Here is a 21,902-nt window from a genome sequence, read left to right on the forward strand (position 1 = left end):
TTTGCCAACCTTAATGATTTTGTGATTTCATTTCATTTCATTTCATTTCATTCTTTCAATTGATCTTCTTCCTGCTTAGGCTTTTGCATAACAAAACTTTAGTGCATTTCCAGTCTGATAAGGAGTGGGTGAGAGTAATAGTCATCACTGAGAAATCATTTCCACACCTGCAGGTGAATCTCACCCAAAGCACCTCTATGACCTACTTCACTCATGCCTGAAATGTATTAAATTTTGCACATGATCTGCATATGGAGAAGGATCTGTAGATTGTCTCTTGACAGATCAGAAGAAAAAAGCCCCATACCCTCCTTACTGCAAATTGATTACAAAATGAACTGAAGAACAAACACAATGCAGAGGAAAGTCCATATAAAAGGCACAGAAGTCAAGCTGCCCGAGAAAGCAGTCAGTGTAGACATTGTTACACGGTGACTTCCTCACCATGTCTCAGTTTGGAAGACAGGAATGGAGCAGTTAAAGCAGAATAATATCTATCACATATATAGAAAAGATCAGTTCTCACCAGAAGAATTACAGAAATTAGAACTCTATTAATCCAGCTACTATTGCCAATGCCAGAGCGAGGGTGTCCGCTCTCTGGCAGCACATTCAGGAAAGGACCAACAATTCTACCAGCATGATGCTATTAGCTGCTCTATGCTTCAAGAATTACGTTTTTAAAAAAACTCAGCATGTCTACAGTATACTGCTAATTGTTAGGAAGAAATGGAGTTACTAGCTTCACTTAGGTTTGGCTTTATATTTGACACAGAGCCCAATTCACAACCTAGTCCCCCAGAAAACCATAACAAACTTCATGACCAAACATCCAACCCCATTCACACATCCAGATGAAAATTCTGTGCTCAGCCCAGGATGGGAAATGAAGATGAGAAATTTCAGGACTGAAATATACCACCAATACTAATTATCCTGTCCTGATGCACCGAGAGCCCAGCGATGCCCAGTGCTGCAACCTGCCAGGGTTAACTGCAGCCGCTGGGTACGAAAGCAAAGTGTGTAATTTCTAGACATTTCATAGAATCATAGAATGGTTTGGGTTGGAAGCGACCTTAAAGATCATTGAGTTCCAACCCCCCTGCCATGGGCAGGGACACCTCCCACCAGCCCAGGTTGCCCAAAGCCTCATCCAGCCTGGCCTTGAACCCCTCCAGGGATGGGGCATCCACAGCTTCTCTGGGCACCCTGGGCCACTGCCTCACCCCCCGCACAGGGAAACATTTCTTCCTAATGTCTGGTCTAAATCTCCCCTCTTTCAGCTTATACCCGTTACCCCTTGTCCTCTCACTCCACTCCCCGAGGAAAAGGTTCTTACACAGTTGTGCTGTCTGCCCATGTGGACATTCTTTTCTCCTTACTAACCTCTGAACCGATGAACACTTCCATTCAAGTTCCACAGCAGATAGAGATCTTAAGGGTATTAGTTTCCTCCAGTTTTAATGAAAACAAAGAGCTGTTAAGAGCTGCAAATCAGTGCTGCTGCAAAGAAGCCTGAGCTCAGGCTGGACCATGCCAGTCCCCATTTGCACAGCTTGTCTCCCACTGGAGGGGATGTGGGAGAGAGAGAAGAGAGCTCCAGGGATTTAGGAGACTGGACCAAGAACTGCAGTATGCTGAGTGAGAGAGGTGGGATTACTGTTGAGAGGAGAGGTGAGGGCTCCAATACCTCTGAAAAACAACTGAAGTTAGGAAGAAATAAAAAACTTGAAATATGTATATAGAAAATATAGATGTGTATATAGATGTGTACATTATATATGTATATCTCTGACAGAAGTGTGTACATCTGGATATTAGGAAATCATGATATTAGGAAAAAATTTCCTAATATCATGATATTAGGAAAAATTTCTTCACTGAAAGAGTGGTCAGACATTGGAACAGGCTACCTAGGGAGGTGGTTGAGTCACCATCCCTGGAGGGGTTCAAGAAATGTGTAGATGTGGTGCTTAGGGACATGGGTCAGGGGGTTGGGTGGTGTTGGGTTGGACTTGATGATCCTTGAGGTCTTTTCCAACCTTAATGATTCTGTGATTCTATGATTCTATCTCAAACATATTTAAATCAGGCTTGCTTTCTTTGAGACTGTTGAATCTGAACTTTTTTCAAGGGATCAGACATTTTCCCTTTACTTTGCATTATCAAATTAAAAGAGGTGCTTCAAAAAGGCACCTTAAAAGGCACCTTACAGTAACATAAAAATGCAGTTGAGCTTTTAATCCAAAATAAACAGAAAATTTAACACAGCTGGCTTATTTTGCTTTACTGCATTGAGGACAGGCCTGTGAACCTACAATCTGATCTCCTGTCCCCAACAGAGCAGTGATTTTCAATTACTATTTTTCCTTATTAGAAACTACAGCACTTTTATAACTGTTTGATATTAAAAACCAACAAGTGATTAGCGAACAATAAATAATTGCTGAGCCCAAACAGTATCAGAAAATAAATTAAGGATTATGAGGAATGAGGGATAAGAAAGCATGACACCTAAGATAGAAAGTCATTTCTGAGTTGCTCGTGTACGCTGCTTTCTCAGGATTGTCACAGTCACTCCAAGCAGTCCTACAGAGTTCTCCTTCAGAAAAGCTTTTCTTTCTTGCTATATTCTTCCCCAGCTGCTATTCTTCTGCTAACTCCCTTGTTTGTGATCTCCATTTTACCCCGCAGCCAGACCCACACTACCGTTGAGTCTTCTCCTGTGTGTGCCTACTTCTCCTTCTTTCATGGATATAATTATTGAATTTCTCCATACTCCACTCCCCTCACCTCTTCACCCCATCTCTCAAATTAAAGTCTGCCTTGCTGCCTCCTGCTCTTCTTCATCCTTGCCAATCACTTCTGCTTTCAGGCTGGCTCACCCTTCATGAAAATCTTCTCAACAGCCTGGCTGCTACCAGCTGCAGGTGCTGAGCCCTTCATCCTGGATCTGTACATCTCTACTAGTCCTTGCTACATTCCTTTGGTATCAATATTATCCTGTGACATTAGTGCCTTCCTTTCATACTGATTTATGACCAATGTCTCTGTTTTCATAGGAACTGATAGAACGTTTTCTTCTTAATATTTTTAATTATCAAATCTTTTCTCTAGAATCTAGAAAATTCCTAGGGGGTCACTGTTTTCATGTCTGCTTTCACGTCAAGGCTATTTACTTTCAGTGAGAGCCAAACTCTCTCTGCACTGAAAACAAAAAAAAGCAACAAAATGTGTTTACTTCTCTGGCATTTAGATACTGGACAGACACGCCGTAACTCAGGATGAGAGGTGGAGGAGAAGCAGGAATTGATGGGCTGAAGGTGGAACACAGTTAACTCTGCTAAAGGGAAGGAATGCAAATTAGCTAAAAATGACTAATTAGCTACCTACAAAGTGTTTTCAGATTGGAACAGAATTCTCGGCGATATGCCAAAAAAATTAAATGGAAAATAAGTTCAAGGATTGTAATGAGTTTTACCTGTGTGATCACTGACTGTGATTTCAGCCACTTCTGTCCACACCTATATATATATTTTTTAAAAAAAATTAAAACAGAAAGCTATAAAATCCAGAACAACTAATGTGGAGATAGAGGCTGCAGTAGGATTTACATGCAGGTAAGTATTATGAGCACATTGCTCTTCCATTCACCTTATCCTTCTGAATTTAATTATCTTCCTTGTCTGCTCATTCAAATGTAAATGAAATTAGCCAAGGCATTATAAAACTACACGGTGTTATGGAGGGTGCACAAAGGCAAATAAATCCTCTATCATGGAGGGGTGACTACATGAAACTAATTTCCTCAGGCTATATTTATAGTAACAAAGTCTACAGGGGAAGGACACTGACTTATAACCATCCTCATGATTTCTTAGCCCACTCCCTGCAGATATTTTGACCCAAGCCAGCAGAGCTTTCCCAAAAAGCAGTTCAAGAGACAGCATGGGCATTGGAGGATTCCAGTAGATCTTAGAGATGAGGAGATCCTGTCTGAGGAACAAGAGACAGACCCTGGTCTTGTTATTCATCTGTACAGATGTAACCTTGAGTGATCATAAGACTGAGAGCTTCAGAAGTCTCTCCAGAAGGAGACCTTCTGCTTCCTTTCCGTATATCCTGCGGATCTTCAAACGCCAGATGGGTACAGGATGGTACCAAGGTAAAATCAAATGACAGAAAGTTTCTTCCTCAGTCCAGGAAAGCTGAGAATATGCAACACGGACAAAACTGGCAGATATTTACATTCATCTCCCCACTGCGAAGAGGCAAGCATGGCGGCAAAATCAAAGATCCAGCTTGGACAATCCAAGAAAATTAAATTTCAAAATTGCAAAGAATCCTTTTCCCAGTGGGGTTCTGTCCAACAATTCCTGTCATCTGCCAACACACTGCGTGAAAGCACTTGCTTAAACGGAATTGCAAAAGGCAGGCAAGTTAATGGCTTCGACTGTGCCCCGAGCACTTCCAGACCTCTCTGTAAGGAAGCTGCTGAACTGACTGATTGTCCATTTGCATGCGGCCTGACCTCTTACAGCTTGCTGGCACCTGGCTTCTGCCAGAACATTAACGGAGTACGAGGAGCCTCTTGGCTTGTGCACGAGCTGAGAAGTGTTGTTTTAAAGGTAACCGCTACGGCAGCATGGTCTCCAGCCACCAGGTACCTGATGGACCAGCTCAGTCTCTCCAGACTTTGATGTATTTCACCTATTTGACCACAGGTGATTTTCTACTCTTTCTGGCATTTCTGTCCCTTCACTGACGAAGACGTGCCTTTAGCTATTGATAAGATGATGAAGTGAAACCACAAAGTGTAGCAAACAGCAGCAGCAAGACAGCTGAAGGGCTTCTCTAGTTCTCATCCTTTAGTGGTCCTAGCAAAGAAAGAGAGCCGAAGCAGAAAACAGGATTGCTTTTGTGTGAAAAGTGGGTTCACGTGTCTTCTCTCCCTTTGTGAGGGTCAGTAGCCCTCAAATGTACTACTGACCTCAGTGGAACTACTCATATGTTTAATAGCAAACACATACTCAGCTGATTTCCAACATTCATAAATAATATTCAACCCCAAAAATAAAATCAGAAATGTCTTTACAACAGGCAACTAATAAAAGTCTGCCTAAGCCCTTTTTTTCCCTCCAAGTTACACATAGCCATGTGAAACAATTTTATTTGCATCCTCTGGATGGGAGCTCAGTTTTCAGTCAAATTATGCAAAATAAGTCAAAAATATTACCCAGTCTTGCATACTCTTGAAATGACTGAAAATATGAAAACAAATATTTAAAAAGTGATGTCAAAATTATAAAATGTTGACATTTAATCAAGTCATAAATTTTTGTATCAGTGTTTGTTGCAAAAAAAAATACTTGTTACGGATAAAATTCAGAAATCAATGAGTAAATTAATTCAGTTATTAAACAGATCTGTATTTTTCTGATGTTCATATATCATAGCATACTTTTATGCTGTACTAAAACAAAAGTAGAATATTGCCTTACTAGAACATCTAATTTATAGATTTTAGAACATCTATGATACAGTTTGTATAAAAATCAGTTTTATTTTGTAAGGTGTTACTATGTTATCTTTCCCACTTAATATATTAAATAAATATGGCACTGCCTTAATCATGGCCATTTTCACACAAAACATTGCATTAAATTTACATTTTGAAAAATACCTAAGATATCCACCTTATAAAAAACTCAGTAATATTGGTAACTATTAATTAATTTAGTTAATCACAGAGAAGTAATTTTTCCTTCACAGTATTCTTGACAGGTCCTACTGCAGCAACCAGTAACCATAAGAGTACTTATTACTCTGAATATTTTCAATTAAGTCTCAATGTGATTTCATAGACTGAGCTAAAAATGATTTTTGCTGGCACCAAATTCTACCTAGACCATGGCAAAAACCTAAATATTAGAATACTATAGTTACAAAATTAGATGAAATCTGAATGTAACTCTTGGAGCAGAGTTTTCATGATGACAGTTAGCATATATAGTTTAACATTTCATATTGTAATTAAGAGATTATGACAGTAAAAAAATTGATGTCATTCCCAGAAGCAGTTCCAAGCATAGGAAAAACTCTTAAAAATAGATATAAAAAGACAACCCCCCTCCCAATGTTAAGGAGGCTATGGTTTGATTACTTGACAATAAAAAGTAGGACTGCTAAGAAAATATCTCCCAAAGTTTCTGTTCATCTTATGCAAATACACAAAGAACCACACACAAATTATTTAGCTAATGAGGAAAAGAACAAAATTTTGCCTTTGCTAAGGAATTATTCACCTTTTCCTAAACATGGTCCTGTAGGGATGGTTTGGGAACAACCTACATGTTTTCTTCCTTGTGTGACATGTTCTCAATGACAATTTTTTGCTTCTTAATATATTGCTTGAGCAGGAAGAGAAAATTTAACTGAACTCACATATGCCTAACAGTATTAGAGAAAATCCTGTCACTGTGTTCAAGCAGTAATTAAAATGCAATAACAAAACCTGCACTGACGTTTAAGAAAAAATCTTGGAGCAATTCCTCAGTTATAAACTACTAAAATATATTTTTAAAAATGTAGCAAAAATATACAGTTCACCAGTGCACTCCTTGAACTAGATTCTCAGTTTCCACTGAATTTACGTGCACTTGTGATGTCTTCAAGACCCTTGTTATCCATTGCCAAAGCATTTGGGAATTGCTAAGTATTAGGATGTGTTTTACTTCACGAAATGGAAAAAAATAATTAACCTGGAGTTGTATAAAAGGATAGTTAAGAAGCCCAATGTACACCCAGAAGGACAGAAAAAATATTTCAGAAATTCTTTTTTGTTGTGTTGCTAAAGCATGGAGTAGGGACTCAGCAAGTTTTGGGCTTATATTCTGGCTTTCCATGGACTTCTGCTGCTCTCTGGTAACTTCTCTTTTCCTCTCTTATCCTCCCCCATGTTTGTTTCACTTCTCTATACAGACCGTGACGGTCAGATATGGATAAAAAATAGTTTAAAAATTGATACAAGTGCCTAAAATGCAGAGGAATTTGTCATCTCATTCCAAAGAAATAAACCTGAAAAATCCTGCTTCATAGCTCCAGTGGTGCCTAAGTTCCCTAAAATCAGCCCTTTAGTCCTAACTTTCCCTCTAATTTTGATTCTGTGCATGTTGAGAAGCTACTGACTGAATCTCGGTTTTCTATTGCAGCCAAGAGGATGCTTCCCTGAAGGAGGAAGATCTGGGTTCAGAGCCCCTTCCCTGCTGGAGAAGACGAAAACATTTCCCACTTTCTTGGAGAGTACCTGGCCCAAACCATCCAACCCATACCTGACATGCACTGTTTGGCAAATGGAAGTTTTTGCACAAAAGAAAAAAGGAAGAGCCGATAGGCCAAATACAACCTTGGTAAGAGAGCTGTGACTGTAAGCTAATGGTTGGGGTAATCTGTGAGTAGAGGGCTCAGCTCCCTGATCCAGTGTGTATTTTCTGTGAACCATCGCTGGCACACTTAGCTAAGTTTAAATTACTCCGTTAATACCATTTCTCCTGTAAAAGTTTTCTGTTAGTGGCACATATAAGTTTGAGTGACAGCATCATCACACTTCTTCCAGTCAGGAAAAAGCCAACCTGAATAGTCTGGAGGTGCCTTGGACACGTGTCCTAGCTCATGACGAGGGACATCCACACAACGAGTCCCGAAGCGTGAAGAGCCCACGCAACCGTACTCTCCATATCTGCGTGATTTCCCACAAGCTGTAGATCTTGTGCAGTGTATAAAAGCAGAAGGACTATAGTGTTTAGCTCCCCATTTTATCCTCTAGCAAGCACAGATCAGTCTTGTTTATAATACAGGCATGCAACAGCCACCTGAAATGGGCACTATGCAGTAAAACGGAACTTTGTCAATTCTACACCACCCACAGAAGGTGCATACCCGTTGAGGCCCGAGAACTGCTCTAAGTTAGTCTGCAAAGCATGCCTTTAATATCACCTTGACTTTTGGGGCTGTTTTCATGATTTTTTTTGCTTTCAGGTAATTATTTTCTATATTACTTTCTACCCTGAGGAAAAAAAAATTATTATCAAAAGCATATTAATAGTATTGCTGATTCCATGCGGAGTGTTAAAGACATAAATTCAGTACTGAGACGTGACTTGCTAAAGAACCTGTACTATTTCATTCCGGTTTTGTACGAGGAAATCCTGTATTATGAAATGTTCAATTAAAAAAAAAAAGATGCAGCCCTAATTAATCTGTAAATAGAAATGCCGTATTTACTTATTTTTTGGTGCTAAAAAGCCCACTTCTGATAGCTGTCCTAGAACAAAGTACGACAGCGCTCTTCCTGCTGGCCTCTGGAGGTCCAGAGTAAATCTCCCTTCATGGCACGTTGTTATTTACCAAAGGTAGTTCCTAGAGCAATGTGTAGATGAGTATTGTTCTTCCGGAAGAATACAAACAGTCATCATTGAGGAGGCTAAGTCCAATACTAGAAACATTATCTCAACTGGAAACAAATAAAACGGAATTTTTCTACATAGATACACAGAACTGTCACTGCAGGCAAGTATCCTGGACATTTCAGGCAACCTGGAAATTGAATAATTGCCAAAGTAAAACTATGAAATCGCCCTATAAAGTTCTTCTTTTCATTCTCAGAAAAAAAAAGAAGTCAAAGGTGTTTTTCACAGAATATCCAACAAGAAATCCACATATGTTATATCACATGTTAACTAGGGGATTATAAAATCTCAGAAGGAGTTTGCAAACTGAAACCTTCTTAAGAAAAGCCTAAATTATTCTGTTGAATAGCTCTCACATAGACTAAGAAATGCCTTCCAGATTGAATTAATTCAGGAAGGAGTGTCATGGGTTTCCTGCATGTAAGAACACAAAGAACAAATCTTGTTTACTATGAAAACAGAAATAAAACAGCTTTGAAGTTATTTTTATGCAATTATTATTTTTTTTTTTTTAGCAGGGGTCTTGTGAGAATTCTTCTGCTCTGAATAAGAAAAGATAGCGTAGCAGTATTTTTACCAAGATCACCCTACATTTCTCTCTCTATTTTTACCTCTAATTATGGAAAGAAAAAAAAATCTCGTGGAAGGTCAGGCTAAATGTTCTGATCTCACAGCTTTCTCCTTTTTTTGCCTTATTAATGAGAACGAGTGGTAATACAAGTATGTTGCTTTTTAAAGAAAGGGTTGGCAACATATAAAATCATTTCTTGAAAAATGAGTACATGTTTTTAATCATATCAATGCCTACAACCAGAGCATTTACTTCTGCTTCTAACTGGAAATCCCACAGGTCAGGCTGGTATCTCACTGAGTTGGTAACTACACCTTGCAGAGAGAGAATTCAATGAGTCACTTTTGAACGAGGCAGTATTGCTCAGCTGGTATACATGATCTCCACATTTTGTCCCAAATTTAACCCTTTTATATTTATTTCCTAGTCTCATTACAGGACTTCCTTCTCATCTGCCTGGAATTTCTGCTTATATCTGGCATAAGGTGTCTCCCACGCTTGGTGTGTGAGTCTTGTCTCCCAGAGGACTCCTAGAAGCTCGTAGCTAGCACTGCCTGGAGCTCAGTTCTGACACCTCACTGTGTCTATCACTCACAGAAGCTTTATGAAAATATATACCTACAGAAAATCCGCAGAGAGAGTTGCGTAAATTTTGTACCGCCTTATCTTCTTTCCTAGTCTTTTCCTACGTGTGGAAAAAAACAATTTAAAACCAAAAATCTATTATCTTAATAAAAGATAGTTAAAAACCTGTGTAGTCAACGTTTTTAGTTTGTAATTAGAGTCTATTTATTTATTAGCGTACTCTCCAGAGTTTATTTAGTAAAAGCTCATTAATGGTCTTGGTAATGTATTTATTAAAATGGTACTTTCTCATTGGTAAAGGATTCAGGTCACAATTCTCAACTAATCGGTAGGACAAATTGGCCTTAATCTCTTATCAACTGGTAATCCTATATTTCTATCAATGTAATATGGGTTTATTTTGAAACTGAAATAGATTACACATCAAGAATACTTGATACAAGTCTAATACTACACGTTAAAGCAAGTTATTGATATTGGCAATCTGTCTCTGGAGTGTGAGAGGAAATAAAACCTCAAAGAAATGGCTTGCTTCAAATCACCTGAGTTATAGATGGGATTTAAAAATAAAAAAAAGAAATGCGGCCAGATTCAAAGTACTGAATGATAATTTTAGTTGCCATTTTGGCCACATAAATTAATTCTAAAAATAGTTGTTAGCTTACCATATTCTATCTCATTTTAGACAATGAAAGGCAATCAGTGTTTCTCCTTTAGTTACCACTGTTGGAAGTGATTAATCATTGTCTTTTTAATAGGAAAGACATGTACTGTATGTGTGGTAGAAGACTGTTTTTTATATAAATCCAGACGCTGAATTGAGAAATGTGAAATTCCATACAAGACCAAGACCAATGTTCCAAACAGCTTCCCTTCAATTATTCCAGTAATTGAGGAAATTGCTTTACAGGCTAGATGGTTGGTTCATGACAGACATAACTGAGACAATTCTATTTATGAATACAGCACTTTGGACCACAGTTTCAACACCCTACAAGCCATATAGAATCAAAAATGTGGCTTTTTACACACACTCAGAGAAAATAAAATCGCACTCAAGCTTTTTTCTCTGAGAGACCTACTTCTCTTACATTTCTTCTAAGAAAAGTGTAGTCATAAAATATCAAAATTGCAAAATACTTGAACTTTGTTTCACTGGGGTAACCCTTTGGACCCTTCCAGAATTTAAAAAAATCAAAGTGCATCTTTTTTGATGAATGCTATTTCATTCTCTCAAGGGCAATCATCATCAAGCAAATTATTTTTGCTTCTTTTTTTTTTTTTTTCCTACAGAGAAATATAACTTCAAGAATGTAATGCCATAGCTTAACCCCACCAAAATTATAATGGATATTAAAAGAGCACAGAATACCACGGCAAACTGTCCCAAAACTCTACTTTTACAGGCCTACAACTTCATGCCATGTGTGTCAATTTGCCAAAGTTTTTCTTCCCGCTAAAGGAGCTATAGCTTTTATCTTGATCCTTAAAATAACAAAAAACCCCCCCCCCAAAAAAAACCCCAGAAAACAAAACCACCACCCCCCCAGAAAAGCTTTTTGGTTCTAATGAGATTTTAATGGGTTTTAATACTTGTCTATGTCTTGGTTGCCTTGAAAAGTCTTGAAAACATAAATTAAACTGCTTGGGCTTCTGAATACCATCAGCCTACAAACACAATAGGTCTTGGCTAACTAAAGAAAAGACAAAATATTTTTCCTAGCCAAAGGAGAAATGTCAGCTAAATAAGGGAAATCAAGACGCCCAGGTATCCCCCTGCCAGAGACAGTGCGCATAAGTTGAAAGGAAGATCTACAACTGGGCAGTCAGCAGAGGACAAAGCCTTAACTCCCGACTGAAATCTAGCTGGGAGTTACAGGTCTACACCTGGATCATCAGGTACCTCAGGGCTGGCCAGCAGGAAGAGGATTGCATTCCAGATACGAATAGCTAAGCCAACACTGTTAAGATGCTGCTTGGGAATTTTCCATTAGGAAGAATGCCTGTAGCATCAGGACCTGAGGGTTACAACATAAACTCTCTCTAGCCTGCCAAATGCTAACTTCCAGGAATGATTGCTTCACTCAATGTAGGTTGCATTCCTTTAACTATTTTTAATAACTCTGAAAAGGTACAGGAACCAGAACTAAAATAAATTCTGATTTCTCTTGCCACTCTACTCTAAAGTATCTTGTCTTTTGCTAGAGACTTACCTTAACTAAAAGTTACCTGAAGTAAAATTATTTCTGTGTCATCCAACTGTTAGCTTGATTCCAAGGTTAGAGAAATTACAGGAATTTCCAGGCTATTTTTTTAATTGCTTTGAAATACATAAAATCTGTTCACAAAACATTGATCCTGTATATTCTCACAGTTAAATTTTTCATTAAATCAAATAGTAGGAACGAAATATCAGTGATACACATTGTTAAAAGGAGTAGGAACTTCTAAAACACAATTTACAACCCTTCTTTAAGCCCAAATGGAAACGAGAGAATGAGTCTCCCCCATTTTTATTCGTGTTTCCTGTATTCCCATGGTCTTAACACTGGCATTTTTTCTGCTCTTTCTTTTCCCATAACAACAGTGATCCATAGAGCACCACTCAAGATCTTCTAATGTAATGGATATGAGAACACACTTGGATTCTCTTTCTATGATGATCTGAAAAGGTCAGTTCCTAGTGTCTACGTTAATGAGGTTAGATCTTATCAACTTCTTGAATTATTATTTTACTTTCATAAATTACCCTTGATGGGCTTGGTCAGCAGAGTTACCAGATCAACAATTCTCTCGGCATTTAAGACTGTATTTGTCAGAGGAGAAAAGAGCATTGTTTATACAGGTTTCTGTAATATTTCAGATGTATTCAGTTCACCAGCCATAGCTGAATGAAATCCCAATACCGTTGATAAGTAATAAAATTTATTATTATTATTACTCCTTGTACTCCCACATGTAACAACAAATCAACATACCTTTATCTGTAAAACCCAAACTGTTCCTACCTGAATACACTAAAAGAATTACCGACCAGAATAAAAAATACTTTGCTGTATGTATTTTGAAGGTCAATTTCTTTATACTATGTCAAATAACAAGAAAAACCATAAAATTAATTTGAAAAAACAGCAAAAATTGACCTTTTAAGGCATTTATTTTAAGTCTGATTCACAGTCCTGAAAGCAGTTACGATTATCTACTTTCAAAAAAAACTTGTGGCATAGATTTAGTTATAAAATATGAATGAAAAGAACCACTTAAATACAACTGTGCGTTACAAAACACTTGAAAAAGTTCCAGAGACACTGATAGGCATTTCTTCACCGACTTCCATATGAGCACACAGTTCATAAGAACCTAGTTGCCATAAGTACAATCACAACTTTCTGTAGAAGTCGTATTGTTATCTCATGATATCAGGATGCTTTTCCAAGGTTGATAGGTAAGGAGATACTTAGCTTATCAATTGAATGACATAATTTCTCCAGAAGCTACCTAAGAACCCTTTGTACTTTGCCCAGTTCCTATGTGGCACCAATGCCTTGCCACCTGAGTATCCTCTCTCTCTCCGTTCCAGAGAACTGTACTTCCAGGATGTCTACAGCACACGAGGGTTTTGATCCCAGCCCTTGTCCCAATGCTTGTACCAACACACGATTCCTTGTGCAGGCACTTACCATCCGAAAACAGGAACGTGACGCACCAAGCACAGACCTCTCCCAGGGAGCGGCTGAGGGAGAAGGGCTCCTGGCCAGAGCCACGCAGGATCCCTGCTTTCTGCTGCTTCTTTAACAGCACGGACATACAGCCCCTTATTCAAGAGTTTCTCAGAACACCCCATTCACAGTCAATGGGGCAAGAGACCTTGAGTACTTTTGAAAGAGTCACATTTCACATTTGTCCCTGACTTAAGCATCTAATCAGTTGTTGGGTAACTGTTTGGACACAACAGACAGAAAAACTTCAGCTTCAAAGTGCCAAATAACTAAGACAGAGTGGTATTTAAATAAAATCCAGGCGAGCCACACAGTACAGATTCTCTCTAGTGCTGAGACATACTCGAACAGCATACAGAGAGCTGACCTCCTTCATTTAATATCTCTTGCAGTAAGAGAGACCAGGTTAGATTGGAACCAGTAACGTAGCACATTGTATTTGACTTGATATTCCCCTACATCGATACAGCTACATACCCAGGTACTATCACATGAGTAACATTTAGATTCCTAGGTAAGCAGCTGGCTAATTTTTTTTTCTTGCCCAACCAGACACTTTCCAGATCTGTATAAAGATGACTTCATCTTTTGCCTCAGATTCATTTGAACACAGAGAAAATATAAATATATAAGAAACTGCCATTTCCATAACCCGCAAGTGAGTTGGTAACGTGTGAGACTGCTGCAAAGTCTCGCCTACTGATGGAGTCATCAATGTCTGCATGATACTCAGAGCCTTCACTATATACACTCCTTCCCCTATTCTTCTTCATTCCCTCCTGTCTCATATCACATTCAGTAAGACGCACACTCAAGCTCCCTGCTCTCTTTCTGTACTCCTCCTTCTTCTGCACTGTTACCCTTCCTTCCCCCTCTTTTTTTTCACTAAAAAAAAATTAAATCCCCCTCCTACAAAAGCTTACTTACAAAATTTACCACAATGTCTGACATTGCAAATCATTGTTGTGCTCCATTTGCTTGTACATTAAAACTCTTATCATGTTAGTTTCATCATACAAACTGCAACCTTTCCAGAGAACTGAAAAATCTCTTATCAATGTCTAAATGGTTGTTAGCACAACGGAAACCTTCAGATGGGACCACACACAGCTCAAGACTATAAACTTATGTTGAACCATATGAAAACATTGCAACAGTTTTGCTTAAACACTGAACATTAAATATATCTTATGTATATACCTTGGAATAGATAAATATATGTATGTGCATAACCATATACATTGCTTAAACACTTATATATATATGTCATTTAAAAATAAGTAATCTTTTTCCACGTCTAATACACTTGTCCTATACAGCTTCCTTAATTGACAATGAGAGCTTTTCAGAGTGCATTATATGGATTTTCCCTGAAACAGGAGGAATAGAAAAAAATTCATAAGATTTTTAAACGCTTTAGGCATCAAAGCAGAACTCTCCATTTTCCTAGGCAGAATATTTCAGTATCAAATTGTAATTGAGGAAAACAGAAATTAGGAAAATTTATACTGATGGTGAATGTGCTTGTAGGCTGAAAAAGGAACGAATTAAAAAGCAATAAAACAGTTGTACTAAAGTAATAAAATATATCATTTTGTTTCGGAAAAGTGTTTCATTTCAAAATAAGGTTGCATGTTCAAATGTGAAAAAAAAAATTGAAATATGAAAACACTGTGACAAGAGCAAAGGAATTTTGCAACACTTCAGCAACCCTTCACAAACTTGCAGTAAGGATTCCCCCAAAGAGAAGTACAGCAGCTCACGTTGCTCCTGAGGAGGAAGGAATTAGTGCATTAAGCAGATTCCAGCAAGCAGAAAATAAAAGCCTCAGTATGACCTGAAAAGGATCTTTGCTAAAAAAAAAAAAAAAAAGTTTAGTAAATGTCCAGAGAAGAAAAGAAGTTAGACCATTTTCTTCATTCTGTAGAATACTGATGATTGGACAACTTCAGCAGGCTATCAGAATGGTCAGTCTGTAATGCATACACATTATGTACATTTAAATGATCATTTCAGAGGGGAAAAGAAATCCAGTTCCTACCAGTTTGGCTGAGTTGTGACGTGCTGCGGCTTTTTCGCGAGAGACCCACGATGGCGACCATCTTTGCGCCGATGCTGGAGCGTCTCTTTTTGCCACCACCGCCGACAGTGCCCACGGCTGTGTCCGACTGGCTGCCGTCGTTCTTCTCCAGTGTGTACATGTCCCCGCCGATGCTGGTGCTCTTAGTCATGTTCTTTCCTGAGGCGCCCATCTGTCTGCTTTGCATTTTGGATGTAAAGACACTGTCAGCCAGTGGATGGATAAACAGCGCAGACAAAGAGTAAAAAGGGGAAGACAGAAAAGGACAGGTTTCAGATGGAAGGTTTCGGGAGACTGGAGGGTCAAAGCAGCTAATTCACACAGGTAGGGTTTGGCTTTTGAGAGGTAAAAAGGAGCAACTTTAATTCTAGGTTCCTGCTTGGTCTTCTGGAAACATATTTGACTCATCAAAGGTTGGTTTTAAATAACAAGCTCTTATTTACTGATTGTCTTAAAACACATTACCAGCAAAAGCACACCAAAGAAGTAATACATCCATAGGTCACGTATACACTTTTTGCTTGGGAAATGTAAGTTCTGCAGTCAGTGCTCTGTCCCTCTTCTTCTCACGTATATACATACAAATATTCTATATTCCTCTGGGAAACAGATACTAGACTCATTACTGAGTGGAAAAGGATATCAGTCTGGAGCCTAGCTTTGGTTTCTAAACATCCAGATGTTTCAAGGATGTTTTCAGTAACCAGGTTTAGCGCAGTCATCCTACAGTAGGCTTTTTGCTCCCTCTCTTCAGCAACAGATAGGTGTATCAGACATATTTCAGACACTTGGCCACTATGTGGTTTAGGTCATAATTACTGACAGAATGGAATTGAGTTGTAATATACCTTTTGTACTCATTTATAGGCTGTTTCTAGGTCTTCTGTGTGGCTGCATCCACATTATCTGCTGCAGCATTTTGCAACATGCCCCAGGGGGACCTGACCTCCCAGTGGTCCAGGCTAAGGGACCTTTCCTTTGCCCAGAAATGACAATCTACAGTGGTGACAGCAGTACCTATCCAAATTTTGCCCTGACATCTAACTGGTAGGTGTCTGGACAAACATCCAGACCCGGAGCACATGTGTGCCTGAGAATACATAGAGAATGTTTCTATTTCAGTGAAGTTCTTGCACTGAACTTAGACATTTATTGTTCTGTTCAGTATAGTGCATCTCACTAAAAAGTCCCTGTGAGATACAGTCTTAGACAATTCACAAAACAGTGGAATTCACAAAACAGTCTAGAAACCAGGGGAAATTATTTTTGTGTTAAATCACCAATATATAAACACTAACACAGAATATATTTGCTTTTTAATTATATTTTCAAATACATGCAAAGGCTAGTCCTACAACTTTACTACTCAGCAGATGGCTCCAGAGTAAATTGTAGTGGGTATAGCCACACTCCTTTCCCCTTACCTATAATTGCCTGAATCTATTACAAAAAAGGAAGGTTTTATTGCTTCTTTATGAAGTTTTTGCAATATATGTTCTGTCAATAAAAACTTATCTATGGAATTAATGTGGTGCCCTCAAAAGCAAAAGGACCATTGCATCTCTTCCCAGTGATTCCAGGGGAATCGGGATGAGGCATCAGATTTGGAACAGCAATGCAACTGTCTGAGATAACTAAGAGGTACCCATGAAGTGCTCTGCTTTTTAGCTGACAGCTGCACGTGCATGAAGGCACAAAATGCTTTGAGTTAAGCCACAAACCAGAGGAAAACACAAGGGGTAGTTTTTAGAAGTGGACCTTTATCATCAAGTTAAAAAATACTCCGTGCTTCTCAAGAAAGTTATAAGGGAAAATATGAATGAGAATTGGGATCAACAGATGGAGAGGCACATCACAAATCTGAGAGAGAGCCGTAGTGGCCTTGCCTGGACAGACAATAACGAAAGACTGGAACCCAGGGGTAACCTGAAACCTTTTTTTTTATCCTTTTTTAACTGCCTTTGTTGTTCTGTGTTAGTACACACTGACTCACATTGGTACATTTATCAGTAAGGGAAGAGTGGGATAGGATGCTGGGAAGAGTGGGATAGGATGCTGGGAAGAGGAAGGAAGGGAAGACAAAAAAGGGGATCTGTATTTCTGGATCTTTTTAGCACTATGATAACTTGTCAGATGGCAACATCACATGCTGTGTTTGCTTTCCAACTAGTACCTTGAGAGACTGCTTCCCAGAAACGAGATGCCACAGAAACCAGTTCTTAGTTTCAACACTACTTTGCATATAAGAAATACTGCAGATCTGCGAAGAACAGTGTTGGGAAGAGCTAGAATCTTCATCTTACGCAAAATTCTTCTAAGAATCAGAAAACTAGAGCCCCTTATCCAGTAATGCTATTTTCAACTCAAGTTTTCTAAGGAAATATTATTATTAACGTGACTGTGTTTTCTCTCAGGTCTCTCTCTTTTCAATATTTTTAAAAAACAATTCAAATTTGACACAGAAGCAGAAAGCTAGAGCTATTTGGTTTCTAAAACTGTTTTGAAAACAGATCCCTGGAGAGAAATCTTATGAGTGCCCCTTTGGGGAAAGATTGTGGTATAAGTCATCAATGAATCTCTGTTATTTCACGTAGGAGCTCATTCACACACACAGACTGATGGGGAAGGAACATTTGCACTGCTTGCAGAACAACCTCTTCCAATGATCCATTTTTCAAGTATAGGATCCATAAAATGAGTGGGTTCCTGTCATATAGAAAATAGTAACTATGGCATTGCTTTATACGTGATATTAACATTGAAGAAAGGGCTTATGTCATAGCAGTGAAACCAGAAATATTCTGTTTTCTCCTAAAAGTTACACTGAGGAGAAAGTTCCCACTTCCTGAGTCTAATATGCTTTTGAGGTGCTTCATGTGTCATTTCCTGAGATATATAATTCTAAGTGCAATGGATTACAATAATTATGCTTGTTAAAGAAATTGAAGTGCTTAAAAAGGTTGGCATCCAAACTGCCTATAATTTCGCTACGCAGTTAGCTGTGAAAGTACTGTGCATGACAAAAATGGTCATGAGCACCTCCTTCATCAGCCCTCTGAACAATTTCTGGCCATCCAAACCCTCTCACTAATGATTCTTGGTAGATGTTCGGTTTCCTCACCAGTGAAGCTATCCTTCTCCCCAGGCTGCCTTTCGACAGTGCCAGAAATGGATTATTTTCAGAAAAATCTCGTGTTGTGTGTCAGGTTTGGTTCCTTTCTGAGGTAACAGAAGGATGGACTTGAGCGTAAAAGAGAGCAAATCCTACAACCTTTTCTCTTAACAGTTAACAGAAATCACTGGAAGTTTTCTTTGCATGCACATATGCACAAACATAACCACACACACATCCAGTTAAATATGTACAGCAATATTTTAAAACTGACATTAAATAAAAGCAGTTTACGAGATGATATGAGTCAATGAATAGATACACACTAAAACCAGGGCTCTCAAGGTGCCTCATAAGATATTTATCTTTAAAATATCCTCTGCAAAGAGAACATGCAGCCAGATGGCAGAAAAAAAAAATTAACTATGCTAGTCCCAATCACATGTGCATAATAGCATAATAATCACTCTTATTAGAATCAAACAAGAACAAAATCATCACACAACCCCAGCTGTGTGGCAGCCCACAGCCTAAAGCAACAGCCAAGTGAAGGTGACAGCCAGGACGCTGACTTTGGCTCATGGGGACCAAGCAGTCAACAAGGGCAGGGTGACGGGCAAAGCCCACATGGGTCCATTGTTTCCTGTGTTACCCCTAAATCCAGGAAACCACCAGAGGACACCAAGAACTGCAGACAGGTGTCTGTGTAAGTATCTAGTCAGATGCTTCAATTTTCCAGTAAACAGAGAAGAAGGTAAGATTTCTCTACTCAGTCTTCCACTTCAATCACTTCCTCTTCTATTTTTTCCCAGCTGTAAGATGTAACTTCGCACTCTTCCTAAAATAAAGCATTCCTCTGGAAGCTCCTCACAAACAAACAGAGGGAGTACTGAAATGCAAGCTGAATGACTAAGAAGAGCTAAGTGTAAAAGTCTGAAATCTGATCATCAATTAAAACTTGAAGCAAACCCAAGACAGATGTTAAGTATTTTTATATTTTTCCAAGTGATAATTATTCCGGATAGTCAGGGTCAAGTTGGACATGTCAGCTTCTTTGGTATTTACTGTTTATAGAATCACAGAATTATAGAGGTTGGAAAAGACCTCAAGGATCATCAAGTCCAACCGTCAACCCAACACCACCCAACCCACTAACCCATGTCCCCAAGCACCACATCTACACATTTCTTGACCCCCTCCAGGGATGGTGACATATGGCCACCTATAAGATGGATAAATTCTAGAGGAATACATTCTCAAAGCTAAAGCAGAAAGTTCTTCAAAGCAAGACAAACATAAGACATTAGAAAAGAAATGAGGAAAGACATCTATAACTATTTGTCATTTAAAACCAACAGTGGAGGATGACAACCCTAAGCGCCATATATTATTCTTAAAAATATACCATGCTAGGCAACTGAGGGGAGTCAGACTGACAGACACCTATGACAGGAAATTTAATATGGTCCTTATTGTCGTTGAAGACCCCTGTGCCACACCTGTAGTACTTACTAAAATGGCTCAAGCCTGTTCTATGACCTCGACAGCTTGCATACACACAGCTGTCTTACATCCTTCCCAAAACACAGTTTCCTCAGGCGTGATGCCTAGAGGAGACAGACCCTGGACCCATGCTATCTCCTGAGTTGTGCCTGGGCTGAATCAGGGACACCTTATTGGTGTGTCCAGCACAAAGCTATGCCATGGGGACACAAACTGTTTAAACAAACCATATTGATGATCAAGACTGTGTCCTGGCCCTATCTAGCTTACTGGTATAGACATAGCCCTACATTTCTTGACGATACCACAAATCTCAGATTCTTTTTAAATTCTGATATTCAGCCAGCCAATTCTAGCCCATAAGATTTTTATGAATGCTTTTGAAGAAAACCAGTAAGTGCTAAACTGCTCTTTATACATAACCTTTTGGAAAAGGCGATGTTATGTTTCTGGATTTCTTAAAGGTATTCATCTTCAAGATCTCTTTGCAGAAACCCAATTGTTTTCAAAACAGGGAGTGCAATTAGTCTCTGGAATCAAATTTGCTGTCCAGGTTTTCCAGACTCCTACTATAGCAGATAATCAGTAACTGTCTTGTTTTTCTCCCCAGTTTGTCAATATCGGTGCCGAATTACAGAAAGATTAGAAACACTGGCAGAGAAACTCTCCCAAAATACAAAGCCTATGGCTGGCTACTTGGTGAACAATCCCTCCTGGAGCTGATGCACAGCCAGAGGGGATACTGTGAAGTGCCCAAGGCAATCCTCATAGAAGGGCGACAGAGAAGTAGGTCTCGTAATAAGACCTTTGCTTTAGTTGTGATATCTCCTGCTTTAGACAGACCATTTCCTTGATATCTGACCAAGAAGGAAAGCAACTGTTTGTGAGGTTTGTGCTAAGGCGAGCGAAGATTTCTCAGTGCAAAAGGATCCTGCCCTAAAAGCAGAGAAACTGCTTTGAGAAGACTTTATGTACAACAGTATAGCTGGTAACTCTTGCAGCAGGTGAGATGGACTGTGCTGTGGGCAAATGCTCCAGATCCTAGATAAACAGGTTCCAGATAAAAACTTGGTTTAATCCACATTTTTGGATGTTAAGAAGTTAAAAACAAGTCAGAAACTTCATCCAATCTCTCCAAATTTCTGACTGATTAATGCTTTCAAAGTGTTTAATCATCTTACAAGAAAATGCTAATTTTAGAACTAATTGACAATATTAGTGCTGCCACTATATTTTCCATGAAGAAGTTGCAGACACACTGAATCCTCATTGTTTCATTTGTACCAAATGGAAAGTCTCATCCTGTCCCAATAGTTAAAAACCTCTGGTCTTTGACTGGAGCTTTTGAATCAGTTGCAGAACTGGAAAGCACCTCACTGGCTGGTCAGATTCTTGCCTACAGAAACAGAAACTTTTTATAGCAGCTGGCTGATTAGTACAGTAAGTGCCTAATTTCCTCAGGAACCTTTTGTTTAGGCCAGAAAAACAAGATAAAACAAAACACAAACTGAAAAAAAACCACCGACACCTGGGAGTCCTTATGCTTTATCACGCCTTTTGAGATTTACAATATGTGGCAAACCAACCAGAATGGGATGAAGGAACTGAAGACAATGACTCCCCTGAAAGCTGTTACTGCTATAAAAAGTACTTATGCAGTCCCACAGGATAAACAACCTCATTAAGATTTTTGCAGACATCCGATGTTGCACAGGGCAAATGACAAATGGGCCCAAACCCAAATCTTATGACACTACGGTCATTCAAAAAACACAGAACACATCCTTTCAGCCACCCTCTGCAACCGCCTCATTTTTCTCTCCTTGACTTATCAAAACTATATTTAGACTCTTGTAAGGTGAAC

The 21,902-nt window shown here is 38.9% G+C and overlaps 1 protein-coding gene across 1 annotated transcript in view; it reads right to left on the bottom strand.

Moving 5' to 3' along the window:
• Positions 1-14,654: 14,654 nt before the first annotated feature.
• LOC104468971 (regulating synaptic membrane exocytosis protein 2-like) overlaps positions 14,655-21,902 on the bottom strand; it is a gene marked incomplete at its 5' end in the record, with an annotated part of 18,680 nt that continues 11,432 nt past the window's right edge. Inside the window, 2 exons of the mRNA XM_010083277.1 lie at positions 14,655-14,713; positions 15,385-15,626. Coding sequence (XP_010081579.1) covers positions 14,655-14,713; positions 15,385-15,626 — 301 coding nt within the window. The remainder of the gene's footprint in view (positions 14,714-15,384; positions 15,627-21,902) is intronic.

The sequence above is a fragment of the Pterocles gutturalis genome, unplaced genomic scaffold, assembly GCF_000699245.1.
Source record: "Pterocles gutturalis isolate BGI_N339 unplaced genomic scaffold, ASM69924v1 scaffold28955, whole genome shotgun sequence".
Lineage (NCBI taxonomy): Eukaryota > Metazoa > Chordata > Aves > Pterocliformes > Pteroclidae > Pterocles > Pterocles gutturalis.